Source organism: Lucilia sericata, unplaced genomic scaffold (genome assembly GCF_015586225.1).
Source record: "Lucilia sericata isolate MDLA Ls3-8-SP2 unplaced genomic scaffold, ASM1558622v1 Contig000349F_arrow, whole genome shotgun sequence".
Taxonomy (NCBI): domain Eukaryota; kingdom Metazoa; phylum Arthropoda; class Insecta; order Diptera; family Calliphoridae; genus Lucilia; species Lucilia sericata.
In genome coordinates, this window is record NW_023994369.1 from 96,219 (window position 1) to 120,646 (window position 24,428).

General features: G+C 31.8%; 1 protein-coding gene across 2 annotated transcripts in view; it reads left to right on the forward strand.

The window, feature by feature from the left end:
• The first annotated feature begins 8,808 nt into the window (after positions 1-8,808).
• Positions 8,809-24,428, forward strand: part of LOC119603950 — a 188,905-nt gene continuing 173,285 nt past the window's right edge. The window contains exon 1 of one of the 2 annotated variants that reach the window (XM_037956253.1): positions 8,809-9,489. In XM_037956253.1, the coding sequence (XP_037812181.1) occupies positions 9,406-9,489 (84 nt within the window). In that variant the 5' untranslated portion in view covers positions 8,809-9,405. The remainder of the gene's footprint in view (positions 9,490-24,428) is intronic. The other variant, XM_037956254.1, reaches the window with a different exon arrangement.

The window sequence follows — 24,428 nt, forward strand, 5'->3', positions numbered from 1 at the left end:
AGTCTATAGTCTAGTCTATAGTCTAGTCTATAGTCTAGTCTATAGTCTAGTCTATAGTCTAGTCTATAGTCTAGTCTATAGTCTAGTCTATAGTCTAGTCTATAGTCTAGTCTATAGTCTAGTCTATAGTCTAGTCTATAGTCTAGTCTATGGTCTAGTCTAAAGTCTAGTCTATAGTCTAGTCTATAGTCTATTCTATAGTCTAGTCTATAGTCTAGTCTATAGTCTAGTCTATAGTCTAGTCTATAGTCTAGTCTATAGTCTAGTCTATAGTCTTGTCTATAGTCTAGTCTATAGTCTAGTCTATAGTCTTGTATATGGCCTTGTAGATAGTCTAGTCTATAGTCTAGTCTATAGTCTAGTCTATAGTCTAGTCTATAGTCTAGTCTATAGTCTAGTCTAGTCTAGTCTATAGTCTAGTCTATAGTCTAGTCTATAGTCTAGTCTATAGTCTAGTCTATAGTCTAGTCTATAGTCTAGTCTATAGTCTAGTCTATAGTCTAGTCTATAGTCTAGTCTATAGTCTAGTCTATAGTCTAGTCTATAGTCTAGTCTATAGTCTAGTCTATAGTCTAGTCTATAGTCTAGTCTATAGTCTAGTCTATAGTCTAGTCTATAGTCTAGTCTATAGTCTAGTCTATAGTCTAGTCTATAGTCTAGTCTATAGTCTAGTCTATAGTCTAGTCTATAGTCTAGTCTCTAGTCTAGTCTATAGTCTAGTCTATAGTCTCTAGTCTATATCTACTATAGTCTAGTCTATAGTCTAGTCTATAGTCTAGTCTATAGTCTAGTCTATAGTCTAGTCTATAGTCTAGTCTATAGTCTAGTCTATAGTCCAGTCTATAGTCTAGTCTATAGTCTAGTCTATAGTCTAGTCTATAGTCTAGTCTATAGTCTAGTCTATAGTCTAGTCTATAGTCTAGTCTATAGTCTAGTCTATAGTCTAGTCTATAGTCTAGTCTATAGTCTAGTCTATAGTCTAGTCTATGGTCTAGTCTAAAGTCTAGTCTATAGTCTATTCTATAGTCTAGTCTATAGTCTAGTCTATAGTCTAGTCTATAGTCTAGTCTATAGTCTAGTCTCTAGTCTAGTCTATAGTCTAGTCTATAGTCTAGTCTATAGTCTAGTCTATAGTCTAGTCTATAGTCTAGTCTATAGTCTAGTCTATAGTCTAGTCTATAGTCTAGTCTATAGTCTAGTCTATAGTCTAGTCTATAGTCTAGTCTATAGTCTAGTCTATAGTCTAGTCTATAGTCTAGTCTATAGTCTAGTCTAGTCTAGTCTATAGTCTAGTCTATAGTCTAGTCTATAGTCTAGTCTATAGTCTAGTCTATAGTCTAGTCTATAGTCTAGTCTATAGTCTAGTCTATAGTCTAGTCTATAGTCTAGTCTATAGTCTAGTCTATAGTCTAGTCTATAGTCTAGTCTATAGTCTAGTCTATAGTCTAGTCTATAGTCTAGTTTATAGTGTAGTCTATAGTCTTGTCTATAGTCTAGTCTATAGTCTTGTATATGGCCTTGTAGATAGTCTAGTCTATAGTCTAGTCTATAGTCTAGTCTATAGTATAGTCTATAGTCTAGTCTATAGTCTAGTCTATAGTCTAGTCTATAGTCTAGTCTATAGTCTAGTCTATAGTCTAGTCTATAGTTTAGTCTATAGTCTAGTCTATAGTCTAGTCTATAGTCTAGTCTATAGTCTAATCTATAGTCTAGTCTATAGTCTATAGTCTAGTCTATAGTCTAGTCTATAGTCTAGTCTATAGTCTAGTCTATAGTCTAGTCTATAGTCTAGTCTATAGTCTAGTTTATAGTCTGTCTTTGTCTATAGTCTTGTCTATAGTCTAGTCTATAGTCTTGTCTATAGTCTAGTCTATAGTCAGGAGTCTATAGTCTAGTTTATAGTCTAGTCTATAGTCTAGTCTATAGTCTAGTTTATAGTCTAGTCTATAGTCTTATCTATAGTCTAGTCTTTAGTCTAGTCTATAGTCTAGTTATAGTCTAGTCTATAGTCTTGTCTATAGTCTAGTCTATAGTCTAGTCTATAGTCTTGTATATGGCCTTGTATATGGCCTTGTAGATAGTCTAGTCATAGTTCGTCTAGTCAGTATAGTATAGTCTATGTTCTAGGTCTATAGTCTAGTCTATAGTCTAGTCTAATAGGTCTAGGTCTATAGTCTAGTCTCTAGTCTAGTCATAGTCAGGTCTTAGTCTATAGTCTAGTCTATAGTCTATAGTATAGTTATAGTCAGCTCTATAGTCTAGTCTATAGTCTAGTCTCTAGTCTAGTCTCTAGTCTAGTCTATAGTCTAGTCCTATAAGTCTAGTCTATAGTCTAGTCTATAGTCTAGTCTTATAGTCTAGTCTATAGTCTAGTCTATAGTCTAGTAGTCTAGTCTATAGTCTAGTCTATAGTCTAGTCTATAGTCTAGTCTATAGTCTAGTCTATAGCTAGTCTAGTCTATAGTCTAGTCTATAGTCTAGTCTATAGTCTAGTCTATAGTCTAGTCTTCAGTCTAGTCACTAGTCTAGTCTATAGTCTAGTCTATAGTCTAGTCTATAGTCTAGTTTATAGTCTATTCTATAGTCTAGTCATATTTTAGTTTAAAATTTCTATACCGAATTACTTCGATTTCGGGTAATTTTACTTCCACTTCTATGACAAAGTTTTTTTTAGTTTTTTGTTCCCAAAAACTTTCTTTGTTATCTTGGTCTCGTAACTGTCAAATTTAATGCGATTTATTTTTGTAATTACCATTTTATTTACCAACTATTTGTAGCTTTTAATGTCCTCCACTTGCTGCTAACGTGGAGATAACATACTTTTTAGTTTTTCGTACGCTAATTTCATTTTATTTCTCTGCGCGCGTCCTCAACATTAGTTTCTTTTAAAACCAAATCGTGCTGCTTCATCCGCTCTTGTTTAGTTTTATTGTTAATACTCTAAAAAACTCAAGCACGTTTTTTCCTCCAGAACTTAATATAGTTTATATAGAGGTTTAACAAACCCCACTTTTTGCTTTTATGAGACCCCTAAAAGTAAACTACATAAAAAAACTGTCGTTTTACTTGGTTAAACTCTTTAAAATCTAAAAATCTATTTAGAGATATTTGTATGTATAATATTTTTACATGCACTAAAGTATGCTATAGAAAACAAGTGTGTGTTTAGTTAAAATGAAGGTTGTCTGTGTTACATGTGCCAAGAAAGACCACAAATATGGCAAACAAATGTCGGTTATCTGTTGTTGCTGTGTTTTTTTTGGCTTAATGATGAGAGTCTGTGTTAAACTAAAATAGCAACAAAAGTTTAAGCCTGTTTTTCATTTATTACTGTTATTTGTACATGATTTTGTTTTTCTTTTCTCTCGGACTCTTTGTGTTAAACATGTGTGTGTTCAATTATATTTAGAATTGATACTCAACTAAACATGTTTCTGTTAGAACAAGAGTATTTATTGTATAGTTGTTGCCAGTTTTTTCGGGGGTATAAGCCATTTTTTGCTTTCTTTATTTTAGACCTCTTTTGTTTTGGTTAATTTTGCAGCCATTTGTAAATTATGTTGCTGCTACTTCTTGCAGAACTGAAACTATTTTTTCTTTCTCACAATAATAACGACAACAACCGACACACTTTAATATATCATTTTTATACATTTCTATTAAGAAAACACCATTTCCTAGACTAGAGACTAGATTATAGACTAGACTATAGACTAGACTATAGACTAGACTATAGACTAGACTATAGACTAGACTATAAACTAGACTATAGACTAGACTATAGACTAGACTATAGACTAGACTGTAGACTAGACTGTAGACTAGACTATAGACTAGACTTAGACTAGACTATAGACTAAACTATAGACTAGACTATAGACTAAACTATAGACTAGACTATAGACTAGACTATAGACTAAACTATAGAATATACTATAGACTAGACTATAGACTAGACTATAAACTAGACTATAGACTAGACTATAGACTAGACTATAGACTAGACTATAGACTAGACTATAGACTAGACTATAGACTAGACTTATAGACTTGACTATAGACTAGACTATAGACTAGACTATAGACTAGACTATAGACTAGACTAATTAGACTAGACTATAGACTAGACTATAGACTAGACTATAGACTAGACTATAGACTAGACTATAGACTAGACTATAGACTAGACTATAGACTAGACTATAGACTAGACTATAGACTAGACTATAGACTAGACTATAGACTAGACTATAGACTATACTATAGACTAGTACTATAGACTAGACTATAGACTAGACTTATAGACTAGACTATAGACTAGGACTATAACTAGACTATAGACTAGACTATAGACTAGACTATAGACTAGACTATAGACTAGACTATAGACTAGACTATAGACTAGACTATAGACTAGACTATAGACTAGACTATAGACTAGACTATAGACTAGACTATAGACTAGACTATAGACTAGACTATAGACTAGACTATAGACTAGACTATAGACTAGACTATAGACTAGACTATAGACTAGACTATAGACTAGACTATAGGACTAGACTATAGACTAGACTATAGACTAGACTATAGACTAGACTATAGACTAGACTATAGACTAGACTATAGACTAGACTATAGCTAGACTATAGACTACTATAGACTAGACTATAGACTAGACTATAGACTAGACTATAGACTAGACTATAGAACAGACTATAGACTAGACTATAGACTAGACTATAGACTAGACTATAGACTAGACTATAGATAGACTACTAGACTAGATATAGACTAGACTACTAGACTAGACTAGACTATAGACTAGACTATAGACTAGACTATAGACTAGACTATAGACTAGACTATAGACTAGACATAGACTAGACTATACTAGACTAGACTAGACTACTAGACTAGAATATAGACTAGACTATAGACTAGACTATAGACTAGACTAGACTATAGACTAGACTATAGACTAGACTATAGACTAGACTATAGACTAGACTATAGACTAGACTATAGACTAGACTATAGACTAGACTATAGACTAGACTATAGACTAGACTATAGACTAGACTATAGACTAGACTATAGACTAGACTATAGACTAGACTATAGACTAGACTATAGACTAGACTATAGGACTAGACTATAGACTAGACTATAGACTAGACTATAGACTAGACTATAGACTAGACCTATAGACTAGACTATAGACTAGACTATAGACTAGGACTATAGACTAGACTATAGACTAGACTATAGACTAGACTATAGACTAGACTATAGACTAGACTATAGACTAGACTATAGACTAGACTATAGAGTAGGCTATAGGCTTGATTACAGACAAGACTATTGCCTAGATTACAGACTAGGCTATAGCTTAGATTACAGACTGGACTATAGATATTTTGCTTCTAATCCAATGGAATTTTTCATTGAAAATTCAGACAATTTTCTTATCTGCAACTTCATTCATAACTCAATACACTCATACAAGTGCAAAATTTCACTGTTGTTTCCGTTTCCTCTTGAGAGTACTTTTTCTTTCTACCATTGTTGTTTTCTACTCTTGGCATAACTGTAAATGTAAATGTATTTCATTGTTGTTTACAGTAAACCACCATATTTTTTTCTAGACTAACGTTAGTTTAAAGAGTAAGAGAGGCGTAGGAGTGGTGCAGGGGAGACTGTTAAACCACCTTATGTTTGTTATTGTATGAGTGTGTGTATGTCTTTTATTACTCTTACATTTTTTATAGTATTTTTATTTCTTAATATTTGCCTAAAAACTGTATTTCGTTTCTTTATGTTTTTACTGTTATACAAATCTTTTGTGGACTTTCGCTCTAGCTTTCTTCTATGGGCCACCTTGAACCTTAACAGAAAACCAACCCACATTCATCATCATCATAGAATGAAAATACATGCATAAATATTGAATATAAATATTATACTAGATTATTAAATATACCGACATAAACTTATAGAAAATGTTTTCAGTTACCCATTATATACATACATTGTACATGCATATGTAAATAATTCGAAATTTTTTTCTATTTAAAGCAAAAAAGAAACCTCAACCAAATAATGTAAATGAAGAAGTTTTGTTCAAAATTTTAAGACCTTTTCTTGGCAAACATTGTATTTTATTATTTGTAATAAAAAATACCAGAAAATTATAATAAAAATATCCTAGAGAAACTACTATCGTGTACTTTTGACCACTGAAGAAGGGTCAGTTATTTTTTTTTATTTGTGGTCTTAATACTAACAATTTAAATATTTAAATTCCTTTCTAGGGAAAATACTTATAATGATTATGGTACAAGTTCAGGCAAATTTTTCAGAGAAACTAGACTATAGATTAGACTGTAGACTATACATCAGACTAGACTGTAGACTAGACTATAGGCTATATAGACTATAGACTAGACTATAGACTAGACTATAGACTAGACTATAGACTAGACTATAGACTAGACTATAGACTAGACTATAGACTAGACTATAGACTAGACTATAGACTAGACTATAGACTAGACTATAGACTAGACTATAGACTAGACTATAGACTAGACTATAGACTAGACTATAGACTAGACTATAGACTAGACTATAGACTAGACTATAGACTAGACTATAGACTAGACTATAGACTAGACTATAGACTAGACTATAGACTAGACTATAGACTAGACTATAGACTAGACTATAGACTAGACTATAGACTAGACTATAGACTAGACTATAGACTAGACTATAGACTAGACTATAGACTAGACTATAGACTAGACTATAGACTAGACTATAGACTAGACTATAGACTAGACTATAGACTAGACTATAGACTAGACTATAGACTAGACTATAGACTAGACTATAGACTAGACTATAGACTAGACTTTAGACTAGACTATAGACTAGACTATAGACTAGACTATAGACTAGACTATAGACTAGACTATAGACTAGACTTTAGACTAGACTATAGACTAGACTATAGACTAGACTATAGACTGGACTATAGACTAGACTATAGACGACTATAGACTAGACTATAGACTAGACTATAGACTAGACTATAGACTAGACTATAGACTAGACTATAGACTAGACTATAGACTAGACTATAGACTAGACTATAGACTAGACTATAGACTAGACTATAGACTAGACTATAGACTAGACTATAGACTAGACTATAGACTAGACTATAGACTAGACTATAGACTAGACTATAGACTAGACTATAGACTAGACTATAGACTAGACTATAGACTAGACTATAGACTAGACTATAGACTAGACTATAGACTAGACTATAGACTAGACTATAGACTAGACTATAGACTAGACTATAGACAGACTAGACTAGATCTAGACTACTATAGACTAGACTAAGACTAACTATTACACTAGACTATAGACTAGACTATATACTAGACTATAGACTCGACTATAGCTAGACTATTAGACTAGACTATATACAGACTAGACTATAGACTAGGACTATAGACTAGACTATAGACTAGACTATAGGACTATGACTAGACTATAGACTAGACTATAGACTAGACTATAGACGAGACTATATAGACTTAGACTATTAGACTAGGACTATAGACTAGACTATAGACTAGACTATAGACTAGACTATAGACTAGACTATAGACTAGAATATAGACTAGATATAGACTAGACTATAGACTAGAATAAAGACTAGACTATAGATTAGACTATAGATTAGACTATAGACTAGACTATATGACTAGACTATAGACTAGACTATAGACTATGACTATCGACTACACTATAGACAAGACTATAGACTAGACTATAGACTAGACTATAGACTACACTATAGACTAGACTATAGACTAGACTATAGACTAGACTATAGACTACACTATAGACTAGACTAGACTATAGACTAGACTATAGACTAGACTATAGACTAGACTATAGACTAGACTATAGACTAGACTATAGACTAGACTATAGACTAGACTATAGATTAGACTATAGACAGACTATAGACTAGACTATAGACTAGACTATAGACTAGGCTATAGACTAGACTATAGACTAGACTATAGACTAGACTATAGACTAGACTATAGACTAGACTAGACTACAGACTAGATTATAGGCTAAACTATAGGACTAGACTATAGACTAGACTATAGACTAGACTATAGGACTAGACTATAGACTAGACTATAGACTAGACTATAGACTAGACTATAGACTAGACTATAGACTAGACTATAGACTAGACTATAGACTAGACTATAGACTAGACTATAGACTAGACTATAGACCTAGACTATAGACTAGACTATAGACTAGACTATAGACTAGACTATAGACTAGACTATAGACTAGACTATAGACTAGACTATAGACTAGGCTATAGACTAGGCTATAGACTAGACTATAGACTAGACTATAGACTAGACTATAGACTAGACTATAGACTAGACTATAAACTAGACTATAGACTAACTAAAGACTAGACTATAGACTAGACTGTAAACTGGACTATAGACTTGACTACAGACTAGACTATTGACTTGACTATTGACTAGACTTTAGACTACACTATACATTATACCATAGACAAGATCATAGACTAAAAATGTTCCAATGCATGTAATAGGGTTTGAAAATTTCTCACAATTCATAAAATCTAATAGTTTTTTCCATAATTTCTTAAGGTTTTTTACTGCAAAAATTTATTTTTGAAAAAAATAGCACCAAGCTAAATCTAAACTAAATAAAAAATTTCCGTTTTTAAAACAACAAAATTGAAGTGTGTGATTTTAGCAATTGAAGTAAAATATATATAAATTTAACTGAATAATAACAACGTTTTTCTTGAGCAACAAAATGTACCGTTAAAAGTTTAAAACTCATTGATGTTGCTGGCTGTTCATGAAAGCTACAACATCAACAAAATTATCAACAGCAGCAGCAGCTGTTTGACTTAACCTGCATCTCTACCTTTAAACATCACCAACAACGTTACCAATATCATCGTTGATATTATAATCGCAGTCTTCTTAAGCGTTTTAACCAAAAAGCCAAATACTCATACACACTTTCTCAAACCCCTGCTGTGTGCTTTCAAGTGTAGCTGGGTTAGAGTGAGAGTCCTTCTCAGTATTTATAAGGTTCAGTGTCTCAAAAATTCCTCAGAAAAACTTGATATGTATGTGTTTACAACTCATCTGTGCTACTTCGTCCTCTGCAACTAACTCTCCTTTCACCTACACAGTTTATAGTTCGTTGTTACCATTATAAAGCTTCGTTTGCAAAAGCAACAACAACAACCAATTTATTTATTGGTTGTTTCGTCGGCTTTGGCTTGTTTCCTTCCGTTGTTTTGCCATGCAATCGAATACAAGTCGTGCTACTTTAAGTGCACAATCATCGGGTACACCTTCGGCATCAACTATATCCTCATCTGGAAAGGTAAGTGTTAAACTATAATATACAACATCATATAAATCTAGAGTTTCCCTGGAATTTCTACGAATCCTTTTTCAAACCAACCCCATGTTTGGAAACTAAATATAATTAAGATATATGAAAATAAATTTACTATTTTGTGAAATCTCCTTTTTTCCCTTTATCCTACATCTTACCTTTACTTTGTTTACTTTTATAGCAGAGAGAGTATGATTTTCCTAATAAAATATTATAATGAAAATAAATAAACTAACATTTTATTAAAGCAGAATTATGAATAGAAACATAAAAAACTTCATTCATAAGAAAAATAGGAAAAAAACTAAATTATTAAGATCTTAAGAAAACTAATACAAGTTAAAGAATACATACTAAAGGCAAGACTACAGACAAATCTGTAGACCAACCTACAATAGACTATAGACTAGACTGTAGACTAGGACTATAGACTAGAATATAGACTAGACTGCAGACTAGACTATAGACTAGACTATAGACTAGACTATAGACTAGACTATAGACTAGACTATAGACTAGACTATAGACTAGACTATAGACTAGACTATAGGACTAGACTATAGACTAGACTAGACTATAGACTAGACTAGACTATAGACTAGACTATAGACTAGACTATAGACTAGACTATAGACTAGACTATAGACTAGACTATAGACTAGACTAGAACTAGACTATAGACTAGACTAGACTATAGACTAGACTATAGACTAGACTATAGACTAGACTAGACTATAGACTAGGACTATAGACTATAGACTAGACTATAGACTAGACTATAGACTAGACTATAGACTAGACTATAGACTAGACTATAGACTAGACTATAGACTAGACTATAGACTAGACTATAGACTAGACTATAGACTAGACTATAGACTAGACTATAGACTAGACTATGACTAGACTATAGACTAGACTATAGACTAGAGCCTATAGACTAGACTATAGACTAGACTATAGACTAACTATAGACTAGACTATAGACTAGACTATAGACTAGACTATAGACTAGACTATAGACTAGACTATAGACTAGACTATAGACTAGACTATAGACTAGACTATAGACTAGACTATAGACTAGACTATAGACTACTACTAGACATAGACTAACTATAGACTAGACTATAGACTAGACTATAGACTAGACTATAGACTAGACTATAGACTAGACTATAGACTAGACTATAGGACTAGACTATAGACTAGACTATAGACTAGACTATAGACTAGACTATACTAGACTATAGACTAACTATAGACTAGACTATAGACTAGACTATAGACCTAGACTATAGACTAGACTATAGACTAGACTATAGACTAGACTATAGACTAGACTACAGACTTGACTATAGACTAGACTATAGACTAGACTATATACTAGACTATAGACTAGACTATAGACTAGACTATACTAGACTATAGACTAGACTATAGACTAGGACTATAGACTAGACTATAGACTAGACTATAGGACTAGACTATAGACTAGACTATAGACTAGACTATAGACTAGACTATAGACTAGACTATAGACTAGACTATAGACTAGACTATTAGACTAGACTATAGACTAGACTATAGACTAGACTATAGACTAGACTATAGACTAGACTATAGACTAGACTATAGACTAGACTATAGACTAGACTATAGACTAGACTATAGACTAGACTATAGACTAGACTATAGGACTAGACTATAACTAAGACTAGACTATAGACTAGACTATAGACTAGACTATAGACTAGACTACTAGACTAGGACTATAGACTAGACTATAGACTAGACTATAGACTAGACTATAGACTAGACTATAGACTAGACTATAGGACTAGGACTATAGACTAGACTATTAGACTAGACTATAGACTAGACTATAGACTAGACTATAGACTAGACTATAGACTAGACTATAGACTAGACTATAGACTCGACTATAGACTAGACTAATAGACTATAGACTAGACTATAGACTAGACTATAGACTAGACTATAGACTAGACTATAGACTAGACTATAGACTACTATAGACTAGACTATAGACTAGACTATAGACTAGACTATAGACTAGACTATAGACTAGACTATAGACTAGACTATAGACTAGACTATAGACTAGACTATAGACTAGACTATAGACTAGACTATAGACTAGACTATAGACACTAGACTATAGACTAGACTATAGACTAGACTATAGACTAGACTATAGACTAGACTATAGACTAGACTATAGACTAGACTATAGACTAGACTATGACTAGACTATAGATAGACTATAGACTAGACTATAGACTAGACTATAGACTAGACTATAGACAGACTATAGACTAGACTATAGACTAGACTATAGACTAGACTATAGACTAGACTATAGACTAGACTATAGACTAGACTATAGACTAGACTATAGACTAGACTATAGACTAGACTATAGACTAGACTATAGACTAGACTATAGACTAGACTATAGACTAGACTATAGACTAGACTATAGACTAGACTATAGACTAGACTATAGACTAGACTATAGACTAGACTATAGACTAGACTATAGACTAGACTATAGGCTAGACTATAGACTAGACTATAGACTAGACTATAGACTAAACTATAGACTAGACTATAGACTAGACTATAGACTAGACTATAGACTAAACTATAGACTAAACTATAGACTAGACTATAGACTAGACTATAGACTAGACTATAGACTAGACTATAGACTAGACTATAGACTAGACTACAGACTAGACTATAGACTAGACTATAGACTAGACTATAGACTAGACTATATACTGTAGTGCAAACTATAGACTAGCCTATATACTGGACAGACAAGACTATAGTTCAAACTATAGCCTACACTATAGTCAAGACTATAGACTAGCTTATAGTCCAGACTAAAGGCTAGACCATTGTTCAGATTACAGTCCAGGTTATAGACTAGGCTATAGTATAGGTTAAAGTCCAGACTATGGACTAGATTATAATATAGACTACATAGTTAAGATTGGAGTCTAAAATAGACTGTATTGAAGTCTATGGCTTACACTGTTGACAAGGCTATAGATTGGACTATAGTCTGGACTATGATGGATTATAAGCTAATATATAGAGTAGGCTGGATTCCATCCTAGTTCAGACTGTAAATTAGACTATTGTCCTGACTATATAATGGATTACATTACATACTATAGTCCAGATTATAGACTAGACCATTGTCCAGATTACAGTACAGGTTATAGACTAGGTTATAGTATAGGTTATAGTCCAGATTATGGTTTCGATTATAGTATAGACTATATAGTTCAGATTGTAATCTAAAATAGATTATAGTCCAGTCTAGACTATAGACTAGTGTATAGACTAAACTATAATCCAGATTATAGACTAGACTATAGTCCAGATTGTATATAGCCTAAAATAGATTGCTGTGAAGGCTGTAGACTAGATTGGGTTGCAAACTATTGCTTGGACTAATATAGTGAAGAGGAAATTGCAACGACTGTAGTTTTTAACTTTTTCCTAAACTATTTCCAAGACTTTAACCTAGATTCTAATTAATACATTATGTGTATCATTTAACGCAATTTAATTACATTCTATGGTAACTAAACCGGTTTAGTTTTAATACCAGTTCCTTGTTCTTGTTTTTTGACACCCACCTCCTCCTGCTGAATATCTTGTAATATCCTTTAGCCTGCTTAACGTCAGTAACATGTAATATTATGAAAATCACTTGATTTTCATTAATTTCTGCGTGTGCTACGCATCATAATATTGCTGTATATATGAACGCAATGCATAATAAAAATCTCCGTTTCTCATTAAAATCATAATGTCGTCGTTCTTGTCGTCGTCGTCATCATCTCAAATATATACGACTTCCTTTATGAAACTTCCGTTTCTCCTTTGCAGCTGTTGTTTCTTTTTTTCGCTGGGTTTTATACTGGTTTCATTTTGCACAAAACTTTTATTTTTTCGCATTTATTCAATTGCGGGGGAGTTGCTAGATTTTTACTAAATAGTACTGCCACGAAGTATGCTTTAGTTGTCGACGTTAAAGAGGGTGAGAAGGAGATGGTGATTGTGTGGGTGTTTTACTTAGAACAGTATGAGTTTAATGCAACTGGTGTTGCCTGCTCTGTACAGCGTCAGTTTTATTGGCCTCCATTAAAACTAGAGTTAAATTTTTCTTGTGTTTTGTGGTTTCAATTGTAAGTATTTCCGGGTTTTGAAATTGCAAAAAACCGCAAAGTTTTTTGTCTTTTTTTTTGCAAAAATTATGCTCAAATAGAAACTTATTTTATTCAATTAAAGCATTTGTAACTTGGAAAACTTTAACACACTTTTTAATAAACATCCATAAAGTTTTTTACTTGTGACATTCATAATCAAGAGAATATGATACTGTTGATAGAACTTTTCCGGTTAAAATCATTTGCTTACATAACGACAACTAAAAAACAACTTCAGATAATATAAGACATTTTCCGGAAAATGTATGTTTCTGTCAATACAAAAACAAAACTTGTTTAAAAAACATTATTCTTTAGAAATCCTCTGAAGGCTTTTTCTAAACTAGTAAATAGAAAATCAAACATTTTTCTTTACATTGACAACATTAAACTGGCAGTTTGTTTTCAGTTGTTGCACCTTCTACAACATCCCACCACCGTTTCCGCTTTCATCATAACTATAGCATCTCCAAACCATCTCAATAGCCATTGTATCAATATCACTATAAGTTTCGTTATTTCCAATTTTTGTTGTTGCCTTAACCACATACACTGTCATCATATCATTGTCATTGCTTAAACTCGTCATCAGCTTTAAAGTGCTGCTGCTCCACCTCATCCGCAACAGCAACAGCAGCATCAACATCATCATATCTATTTGATTTTGCTAGCTGTCCATAAAGTTATGGCATCTATTTTCATTTGTTAAAGTTTGTTTTTTCTCTCTTTCTCTACTTTAACGATATTGAAAAATTCCATTTACGAAATGTCATTTTATTGAGTTACATTTATGATAAGGGTTGTCATTAGTTTGTCATGTCTTAGGTGACATAACGGAAATTGGGAGACGATTTCCGGGACAAGTAGTAAAGGAAATGGAAATTTTGAAAAACATGGAGATACAGATAAGAAAAGAGACGAGGATAGGGTCCAGACTTCAGACTATTCAATAGTACAGACTATATACTATTCTATAGCTCACACAATAGATTATTCTATAGTTCAGACTATAGATTATTCTATAGTCAAGACTATATATTATTCTACAGTGCAGACTATATATTATTCTACAGTGCAGACTATAGACTATTCTATAGTCCAGAATACAGAGTATTCTATGGTACAGACTATTCTATAGTCCAGGCTATAGAATATTCTAAAGTCCATACTATTGACTATTCTAAAGTCCAGACTATTGACTATTCTATAGTCTAGACTATAGACTGTTCTATAATCCAGACTGAAGACCATAGACTATTCTATAGTCCAGACTATAGACTGTTCTATAATCCAGACTGAAGACCATAGACTATTCTATAGTCCAGACTATATACTATTCTATAGTCCAGGCTATATACTATTCTATAGTCCAGACTATAGACTACTCTAAAGTCCAGACTAAAGACTATTCTATAGTCCAGACTATAGACTATTCTATAGTCCATACTATAGACTATTCTACAGTCCAGACTACAGACTATTCAATAGTCGAGACTATCCAGACTATAGACTATTTTATAGTACAGACTATAGACTATTCTATAGTGCAGACTATAGAATATTCTAAAGTCTAGACTATAGACTATTCTATAGTCCAGACTATATACTAATCTATAGTCCAGACTATAGACTATTCTATAGTCCAGACTATAAACTATTCTATAGTCCAGACTATAGACTATTCTAAAGTCCATACTATAGACTATTCTATAGTCCAGACTATAGACCATTCTATAGTCCAGACTATAGACTATTTTATAGTCCAGACTATAGGCTATTCTATAGTCCAGACTATAGGCTATTCTATAGTCCAGACTATAGACTATTCTATAGTCCAGACCATAGACTATTCTATAATCCAGACTATAGACTATTCTATAATCCAGACTATGGACTATTCTATAATTCAGACTATAGACTATTCTATAATCCAGACTATAGACTATAGTCTCGCCTAAAGACTGAACTGTAATCTAGACTATATTCTAGTTATGGTCTGGACTACTGTGAAGTCTACATTATGTTCTAAAGTTTACCCTAAAGTCTAGTCTAGTCTATAGTAGTCTATAGTCTAGTCTATAGTCTAGTCTATAGTCTAGTCTATAGTCTAGTTAGTCTATAGTCTAGTCTATAGTCTAGTCTATAGTCTAGTCTATAGTCTAGTCTATAGTCTAGTCTATAGTCTAGTCTATAGTCTAGTCTATAGTCTAGTCTATAGTCTAGTCTATAGTCTAGTCTATAGTCTAGTCTATAGTCTAGTCTAGTCTAGTCTAGTCTAGTCTATAGTCTAGTCTATAGTCTAGTCTATAGTCTAGTCTATAGTCTAGTCTATAGTCTAGTCTATAGTCTAGTCTATGTCTAGTCTATAGTCTAGTCTATAGTCTAGTCTATAGTCTAGTCTATAGTCTAGTCTATAGTCTAGTCTATAGTCTAGTCTATAGTCTAGTCTATAGTCTAGTCTATAGTCTAGTCTATAGTCTAGTCTATAGTCTAGTCTATAGTCTAGTCTATAGTCTAGTCTATAGTCCTAGTCTATAGTCTAGTCTATAGTCTAGTCTATAGTCTAGTCTATAGTCTAGTCTATAGTCTAGTCTATAGTCTAGTCTATAGTCTAGTCTATAGTCTAGTCTATAGTCTAGTCTATAGTCTAGTCTATAGTCTAGTCTATAGTCTAGTCTATAGTCTAGTCTATAGTCTAGTCTATAGTCTAGTCTATAGTCCTAGTCTATAGTCTAGTCTATAGTCTAGTCTATAGTCTAGTCTAGTTCTAGTCTATAGTCTAGTCTATAGTCCTAGTCTAGAGTCTAGTCTATAGTCTAGTCTAGTCTATAGTCTAGTCTATAGTCTAGTCTATAGTCTAGTCTATAGTCTAGTCTATAGTCTAGTCTATAGTCTAGTCTATAGTCTAGTCTAGTCTAGTCTATAGTCTAGTCTATAGTCTAGTCTATAGTCTAGTCTATAGTCTAGTCTATAGTCTAGTCTATAGTCTAGTCTATAGTCTAGTCTATAGTCTAGTCTATAGTCTAGTCTATAGTCTAGTCTATAGTCTAGTCTATAGTCTAGTCTATAGTCTAGTCTATAGTCTAGTCTATAGTCTAGTCTATAGTCTAGTCTATAGTCTAGTCTATAGTCTAGTCTATAGTCTAGTCTATATAGTCTATAGTCTAGTCTATAGTCTAGTCTATAGTCTAGTCTATAGTCTAGTCTATAGTCTAGTCTATAGTCTAGTCTATAGTCTAGTCTATAGTCTAGTCTAGTCTAGTCTATAGTCTAGTCTATAGTCTAGTCTATAGTCTAGTCTATAGTCTAGTCTATAGTCTAGTCTATAGTCTCTATAGTCTAGTCTATAGTCTAGTCTATAGTCTAGTCTATAGTCTAGTCTATAGTCTAGTCTATAGTCTAGTCTATAGTCTAGTCTATAGTCTAGTCTATAGTCTAGTCTATAGTCTAGTCTATAGTCTAGTCTATAGTCTAGTCTATAGTCTAGTCTATAGTCTAGTCTATAGTCTAGTCTATAGTCTAGTCTATAGTCTAGTCTATAGTCTAGTCTATAGTCTAGTCTATAGTCTAGTCTATAGTCTAGTCTATAGTCTAGTCTATAGTCTAGTCTATAGTCTAGTCTATAGTCTAGTCTATAGTCTAGTATAGTCTAGTCTATAGTCTAGTCTATAGTCTAGTCTATAGTCTAGTCTAGTCTAGTCTATAGTCTTATAGTCTAGTCTATAGTCTAGTCTATAGTCTAGTCTATAGTCTAGTCTATAGTCTAGTCTATAGTCTAGTCTATAGTCTAGTCTATAGTCTAGTCTATAGTCTAGTCTATAGTCTAGTCTATAGTCTAGTCTATAGTCTAGTATATATTCTAGTCTATAGTCTAGTCTATAGTCTAGTCTATAGTCTAGTCTATAGTCTAGTCTATAGTCTAGTCTATAGTCTAGTCTATAGTCTAGTCTATAGTCTAGTCTATAGTCTAGTCTATAGTCTAGTCTATAGTCTAGTCTATAGTCTAGTCTATAGTCTAGTATATATTCTAGTCTATAGTCTAGTCTATAGTCTAGTCTATAGTCTAGTCTATAGTCTAGTCTATAGTCTAGTCTATAGTCTAGTCTATAGTCTAGTCTATAGTCTAGTCTATAGTCTAGTCTATAGTCTAGTCTATAGTCTAGTCTATAGTCTAGTCTATAGTCTAGTCTATAGTCTAGTCTATAGTCTAGTCTATAGTCTAGTCTATAGTCTAGTCTATAGTCTAGTCTATAGTCTAGTCTATAGTCTCTATAGTCTAGTCTATAGTCTAGTCTATAGTCTAGTCTATAGTCTAGTCTATAGTCTAGTCTATAGTCTAGTCTATAGTCTAGTCTATAGTCTAGTCTATAGTCTAGTCTATAGTCTAGTCTATAGTCTAGTCTATAGTCTAGTCTATAGTCTAGTCTAGTCTAGTCTATAGTCTAGTCTATAGTCTAGTCTAGTCTAGTCTATAGTCTATAGTCTAGCTATAGTCTAGTCTATAGTCTAGTCTATAGTCTAGTCTATAGTCTAGTCTATAGTCTAGTCTATAGTCTAGTCTATAGTCTAGTCTATAGTCTAGTCTATAGTCTAGTCTATAGTCTAGTCTATAGTCTAGTCTATAGTCTAGTCTATAGTCTAGTCTATAGTCTAGTCTATAGTCTAGTCTATGTCTAGTCTATAGTCTAGTCTATAGTCTAGTCTATAGTCTAGTCTATAGTCTAGTCTATAGTCTAGTCTATAGTCTAGTCTATAGTCTAGTCTTAGTCTAGTCTATAGTCTAGTCTATAGTCTAGTCTATAGTCTAGTCTATAGTCTAGTCCTATAGTCTAGTCTATAGTCTAGTCTATAGTCTAGTCTATAGTCTAGTCTATAGTCTAGTCTATAGTCTAGTCTATAGTCTAGTCTATAGTCTAGTCTAGTCTAGTCTATAGTCTAGTCTATAGTCTAGTCTATAGTCTAGTCTATAGTTTGGTCTAGAGTCTTGACTATAGTTTAGTCTATAGTCTTGACTATAGTTTAGTCTATAGTGTTGACTATAGTCTAGTCTATAGTCTTGACTATTGTTTGGTCTAGAGTCTTGACTATAGTTTAGTCTATAGTCTAGTCTATAGTTTAGTCTATAGTCTTGACTATAGTATTGACTATAGTTTAGTCTATAGTATTAACTGTAGTTTAGTCTATAGTATTGACTATAGTTTAGTCTATAGTCTAGACTATAGTTCAGTCTATACTCTAGACTGTAGTTCAGTCTATAGTCTAGACTATAGTTTATTCTAGTTTGGTTTATAGTTTACATTAAAGTTTTGTCTATAATCTAGGCTTTGGTCTATAGTGCAGTCTAGAATCTAGACTATAGTTCACTTTTTAGTCTAGTTTATAGTTAGTTTTAAGGTCTAACTTGTACTCCAGTCCATAACTAAGATTATGGAGGACTTACAGTTTTTATATATCTCTTTTATTGTTGTTATTTCAGTTGTCCTATCATTTCATGATTTTTTTTTTTCATTTAAGTTCTTTGCGGTATTTGATTCCATATATTTCAAATCGATTCGTTATTTCCTATTTGTTATGTCTATCTATCTATCATCTATACTCCTCTTCTGTATATCAGTTGTAAATACACAATTTCTATTAGTTTAAAAAGAGTCCTTTATCAATTCATAACCAGAGCTGGAAATAAGTTCGTGTTGCTTTTTTTTTTGCTTATGCCTGCTGCTTGCTGTCCGTTGTTTCCGTTAAGCTTTTTGTGTGTGTGTGTGAGTATGTTTTATGCATGAAATGTGTCTCTTTTTTGGTCAGTTTTTTTCTAGCTTGTTTTTGTTGTTTCTAAGTGGAAATAGGTTTTCCTTTTATTTAGTTGTGTTATAGAGCTTTTTCTACTTCTTTTGAAATGACATGAAGGTTATGAATATGCCAGAGAGTATGTATTTGTATTGGTAATATTTTCTAGGTTTTCCTAAGGATTTTTGTTTATATTTTTTTAAATATTGAGACAAACACACGTATTTTTCTTTTAAAATTGAAGAATTGAAAGAATAACTTTGTGGTTAGTTTTCTTGTGTTATGAATATGAATATAAATTTTACTTTTGATTAAATAATTTTTCTTTTGTGTTGTTTTTTTTTTTTTTTTTTTTTTTTAAGAAAAAGTATTGAGTTATTAAACTAAAACAAAAGACATGAATAAAAAGTGTCAGAAATGCTGACAGCATTGTCTTAAAGAGAGAAAATTGAAAACGTATTTGGAAACTTGATGAAAGGAAGGTCTTTGATTGTAAAGAAAAGTTTAGTAGGTATTAAAAAATTATGAAAATATTGAAAATTTTAAATTCGGGCAGTTTCGGCTTAAGGTTTTTGAAGGGAAATTGTTATAGTTTGTGTGAAAAAACTGTAATTTGAAAGTGTTTTTCACAATTTGTTGAAATTTTTGCATCAATTCTGCAAAATTAAATTTTCGGTCAGTTTCGGCTATAGAAATTTTTCTTAAATATCATGTTTAAAACTAAAAATTTAATATTTTCAATGCATTACGATATGAAGGACAATTTTTGAACATAATTTTTTATAACTTTTTAAAAAATTAATTAAAATATTGAAAATTTCAAATTCGGTCAGTTTCGGTTTTAGGTTTTTGAAGGGAAATTGTTAAAAAACTGTAATATGTTAAATTTTGTTAAATGTTTCACAATTTCTTGAAATTTTTGCATCAAATTTGAAAAAAAAAAATTTCGGTCAGTTTCGGCTAAAGAATTTTTTTCTAAAATTTCATTTTTAAAACTAAAAAAATAATATTTTTAATACATTCCTATTTGGGGAAATAATTTGACAATTTTTTTTGTAATTTTGTCATTAAAATATAAAAATTTAAAATTCGGTCAGTTTCGGCCTTTAGTTTTTCAAAGGAAATTAATACATTTGGGGGTAAAAAGCTGTTGCATTATAGTATTTCTTAAAAGTTTGCCAATTTATTGAAATTTTTAGTTGAAATTTGAAAAGGAACATTTTCGGTCAGTTTCGGCTTTAGTATTTCTTCTCAAATTTCATGCCTTAAACTAAATATTTCATATTTTTAATACATTCTAATTTGAAATTACTTGACTGACTAATTTTATTTGTTAATTTTCTCAAAATTTCAAAATTAAAATTTTCGGCCAGTTTCGGCTATACAATTTTTTTCTTAAATTTCACTCCTAAATCTTAGATTCAGTGCATTTTCATTTGAAATTACTGCATTAACCAATTTGTTTTGTTAATTTGCGTAAAATTTCACAATAAAAATTTTCGGTCAATTTCTATGAAATTTGGACAGTAAGTTCCTTGAAGTCTCCGGGTTTTAAAAATTATAAAATTTGAAAAAGTTTTCTCAGAAAATTTTCAAAAAATTTAACTTTTCTGAACTTAACTCTGTGAAAAAAAAATTAATTTTTTCATTTATGTAAGTGCTGACTTAAGGGTGGCCATTTTGTTGCAAAACTGTAGGCGATTTTTTTAAATTCACAGCCTATTCTTCCAGGTCCAAGGTATCCAAAAATTATCAATTTGTTAAAAATTTTCTCAGAAAATTTTTGAGGAGTTAACAATTTGTCTAAAATTTAAAATTTTTTATTCTGTAAAAAAGTTCTAACTTGAGGGTGGCCATTTTGTTGCAAAACTTCAGGCGATTTCTATAAAATTTTCACAGCCTATTCTTCCAGGTCCAAGGTATCCAAAAAGTATAAATTTGTTAAAATTTTTCTCAGAAAATTTTTGAGGAATTAAAAATTTGTATAAAATTTAAAATTTTTTTTCAGTAAAAAAGGGTCACTTGAGGGGATAGCTTTTGACCTATAAGTTTTCAGGATTCTTACCAGTTTTTGTTAATCTAATCTTTGGGGTCTAGGGGTATCAAAAAGTATAAATTTCTGACTTTGGTTCTCAGAAAATTTTCGACGAATTTGAAATTTTTTAAAATAATTCAAATAATTTATTCTTCAAAAAACTGTTCACTTAAGGGTGACCATTTTGATCTCTGTAGTGTTTCGATCTGAATAAATTTTGGACCGTAAGTTCTTTGACCTATTAGGATTTCAAAAAATATGAATTTGTGGTATTGGTTCTTAGAAAATTTTCCAAAATTTCGAAATTTCCCAAAAATGTAATATTTTTTATTCTGCAAACAAACTGTTTACCTAAAGGCGGGTGTTTTGATCACTATGTTGGTTCGATTGGCATAAATTTTGGACCGTGGGTTCCTTGACGCCTCGAGTTTTCAAAAAGTATGAGTTTGTCAGTTCTTAGAGGTCCAGAGATTCCAAAAAATCGAAAAGAGAATACATATTTTAACGAAGATTTTTAAAAAATTAGATCTTCCATTTCCCTACTTCTTAGCCATTACTCTTGTTTCCCCTCCCCCACCCCCTTTAGCCCCCCTCAAGTTCTCTTTTCCTCTTTGTTGTTGCTGTCATATTCATTAAGGAAAAACAAGTGTCAAAGTGAAACAATATTTCCGTTTCCTACTCTGCTACATTAACACAAACAAAAAAACTACATAAATTTTCTTATATGCATGAATATTAACTGTCAGGAAAATTTTGTTGTTTTTGCTGTTATTGTTGCTTTTATATATATGAACATTCAAATGCCTGCCTACAACAACAACAATTGTAATAAACAAAGAACCTCTTAAAGAAAAATATTTGCACTCATACATACTTTTTTTATAAAGAGAGCGAACAAAAAAAGTACAAACATTTAAAAGCCTATAAAAACAACAACAACAATATACATACATATTTGCAACACTTGTTGTTGTAGTTGTTGTTTTAGTTGTACTTGTACAGGCTCTGTGAAACAATTGAAAATTTTGAAGACAGTTTTTCCCTAAAGGCAAACAAAATGAAAGAAAAATTAAGTAAAGTGCAGAATAGTTTTTTTATTTTTGTTTAAGGTGAGAGTAGTTTGCCTTAACCCTTTAAGGGCTTAAACTATTAAAAAAGGGTTTAAAATTTTAATAAACAAAAGAAAAAAGAATGACAAATTTGTTGACAAAGCTTAAACCAGCTTAATATGGCTGATGTTTTGTTTGTAAATCAGAAATTACCTTTTAGGGTTAATGACCCTGTTTAGGCCAGAAGAAAATTATCAAGCTTTTAAAAACCCAACAGCTGAAGAAACACTGGTCCAGTGGTTTTCTGTGATAATGGAATAAAGTAATTTATTAACATTCCTTTTTTTTTTGTTACCAAATAAAAAAACACTAATTTTCTTGCCAAGGACTTCACGACGATGATGATGATGAACACGTTGTAAGTTTAAGCGATTTTATGTTTTTATGATTCTTTGTTATTTGGTGACCAAATGGTTACAAAATGGTTTAAACAAAAAAAAAAAAAACAAAAAAAACAAAAAAAAAAAAAAAAAAACCTAACAACTGACAGCACATTTGTTGTGATGATGCTGATGATTGCTGACAAAAGGACCTCCACACTTTGCAAATTTCATTGTCACTTTATATAAAAGTGGAATAAAACCAACAATAGGAAAAGTCAAATCATAATAGAGTGCAAATAATGAAAAAAAAAAACGAAAGGAAATCAAGTACATAAATTTAAGAATAAAAGACCGAAAAGCTAAAATTTTAAGTGCAAAAAAAAAAAAACGTACCAATAAAAACCCCACAATAAAAGGGGTTAAACAAATCAAAATTCAAGGCAAATTTTTATAGAAGACTATAAAGATAGTAAAGGGTTTTAAAAAGTCTCACATTTGAACTAAAATGACCCAGAATAAAAACATCATAAAGACACTAGAACTAGAACAAGAGAAGAACTAGAACAGAACTAGAACAGAACTAGAACATAACTAGAACAGAACTACAACAGAACTAGAACATAACTAGAACAGAACTAGAACAGAACTAGCACAGAACTAGAAAAGAACTAGAACAGAACTAGAAAAAACCTAGAACAGAACTAGAAATGAACTAGAACAGAACTAGAACAGAACTAGAACAGAACTAGAACAGAACTAGAACAGAACTAGAACAGAACTAGAACAGAACTAGAACAGAACTAGAACAGAACTAGAACAGAACTAGAACAGAACTAGAACAGAACTAGAACAAAACTAGAACAGAACTAGAACAGAACTAGAACAGAAATAGAACAGAACTAAAACAAAAACTAGAAAAAAAAGAACTAGAACAGAACTAGAACAGAACTAGAACAGAACTAGAACAGAACTAGAACAGAACTAGAACAGAACTAGAACAGAACTAGAACAGAACTAGAACAGAACTAGAAACAGAACTAGAACAGAACTAGAACAGAACTAGAACAGAACTAGAACAGAACTAGAACAGAACTAGAACAGAACTAGAACAGAACTAGAACAGAACTAGAACAGAACTAGAACAGAACTAGAACAGAACTAGAACAGAACTAGAACAGAACTAGAACAGAACTAGAACAGAACTAGAACAGAACTAGAACAGAACTAGAACAGAACTAGAACAGAACTAGAACAGAACTAGAACAGAACTAGAACAGAACTAGAACAGAACTAGAACAGAACTAGAACAGAACTAGAACAGAACTAGAACAGAACTAGAACAGAACTAGAACAGAACTAGAACAGAACTAGAACAGAACTAGAACAGAACTAGAACAGAACTAGAACAGAACTAGAACAGAAC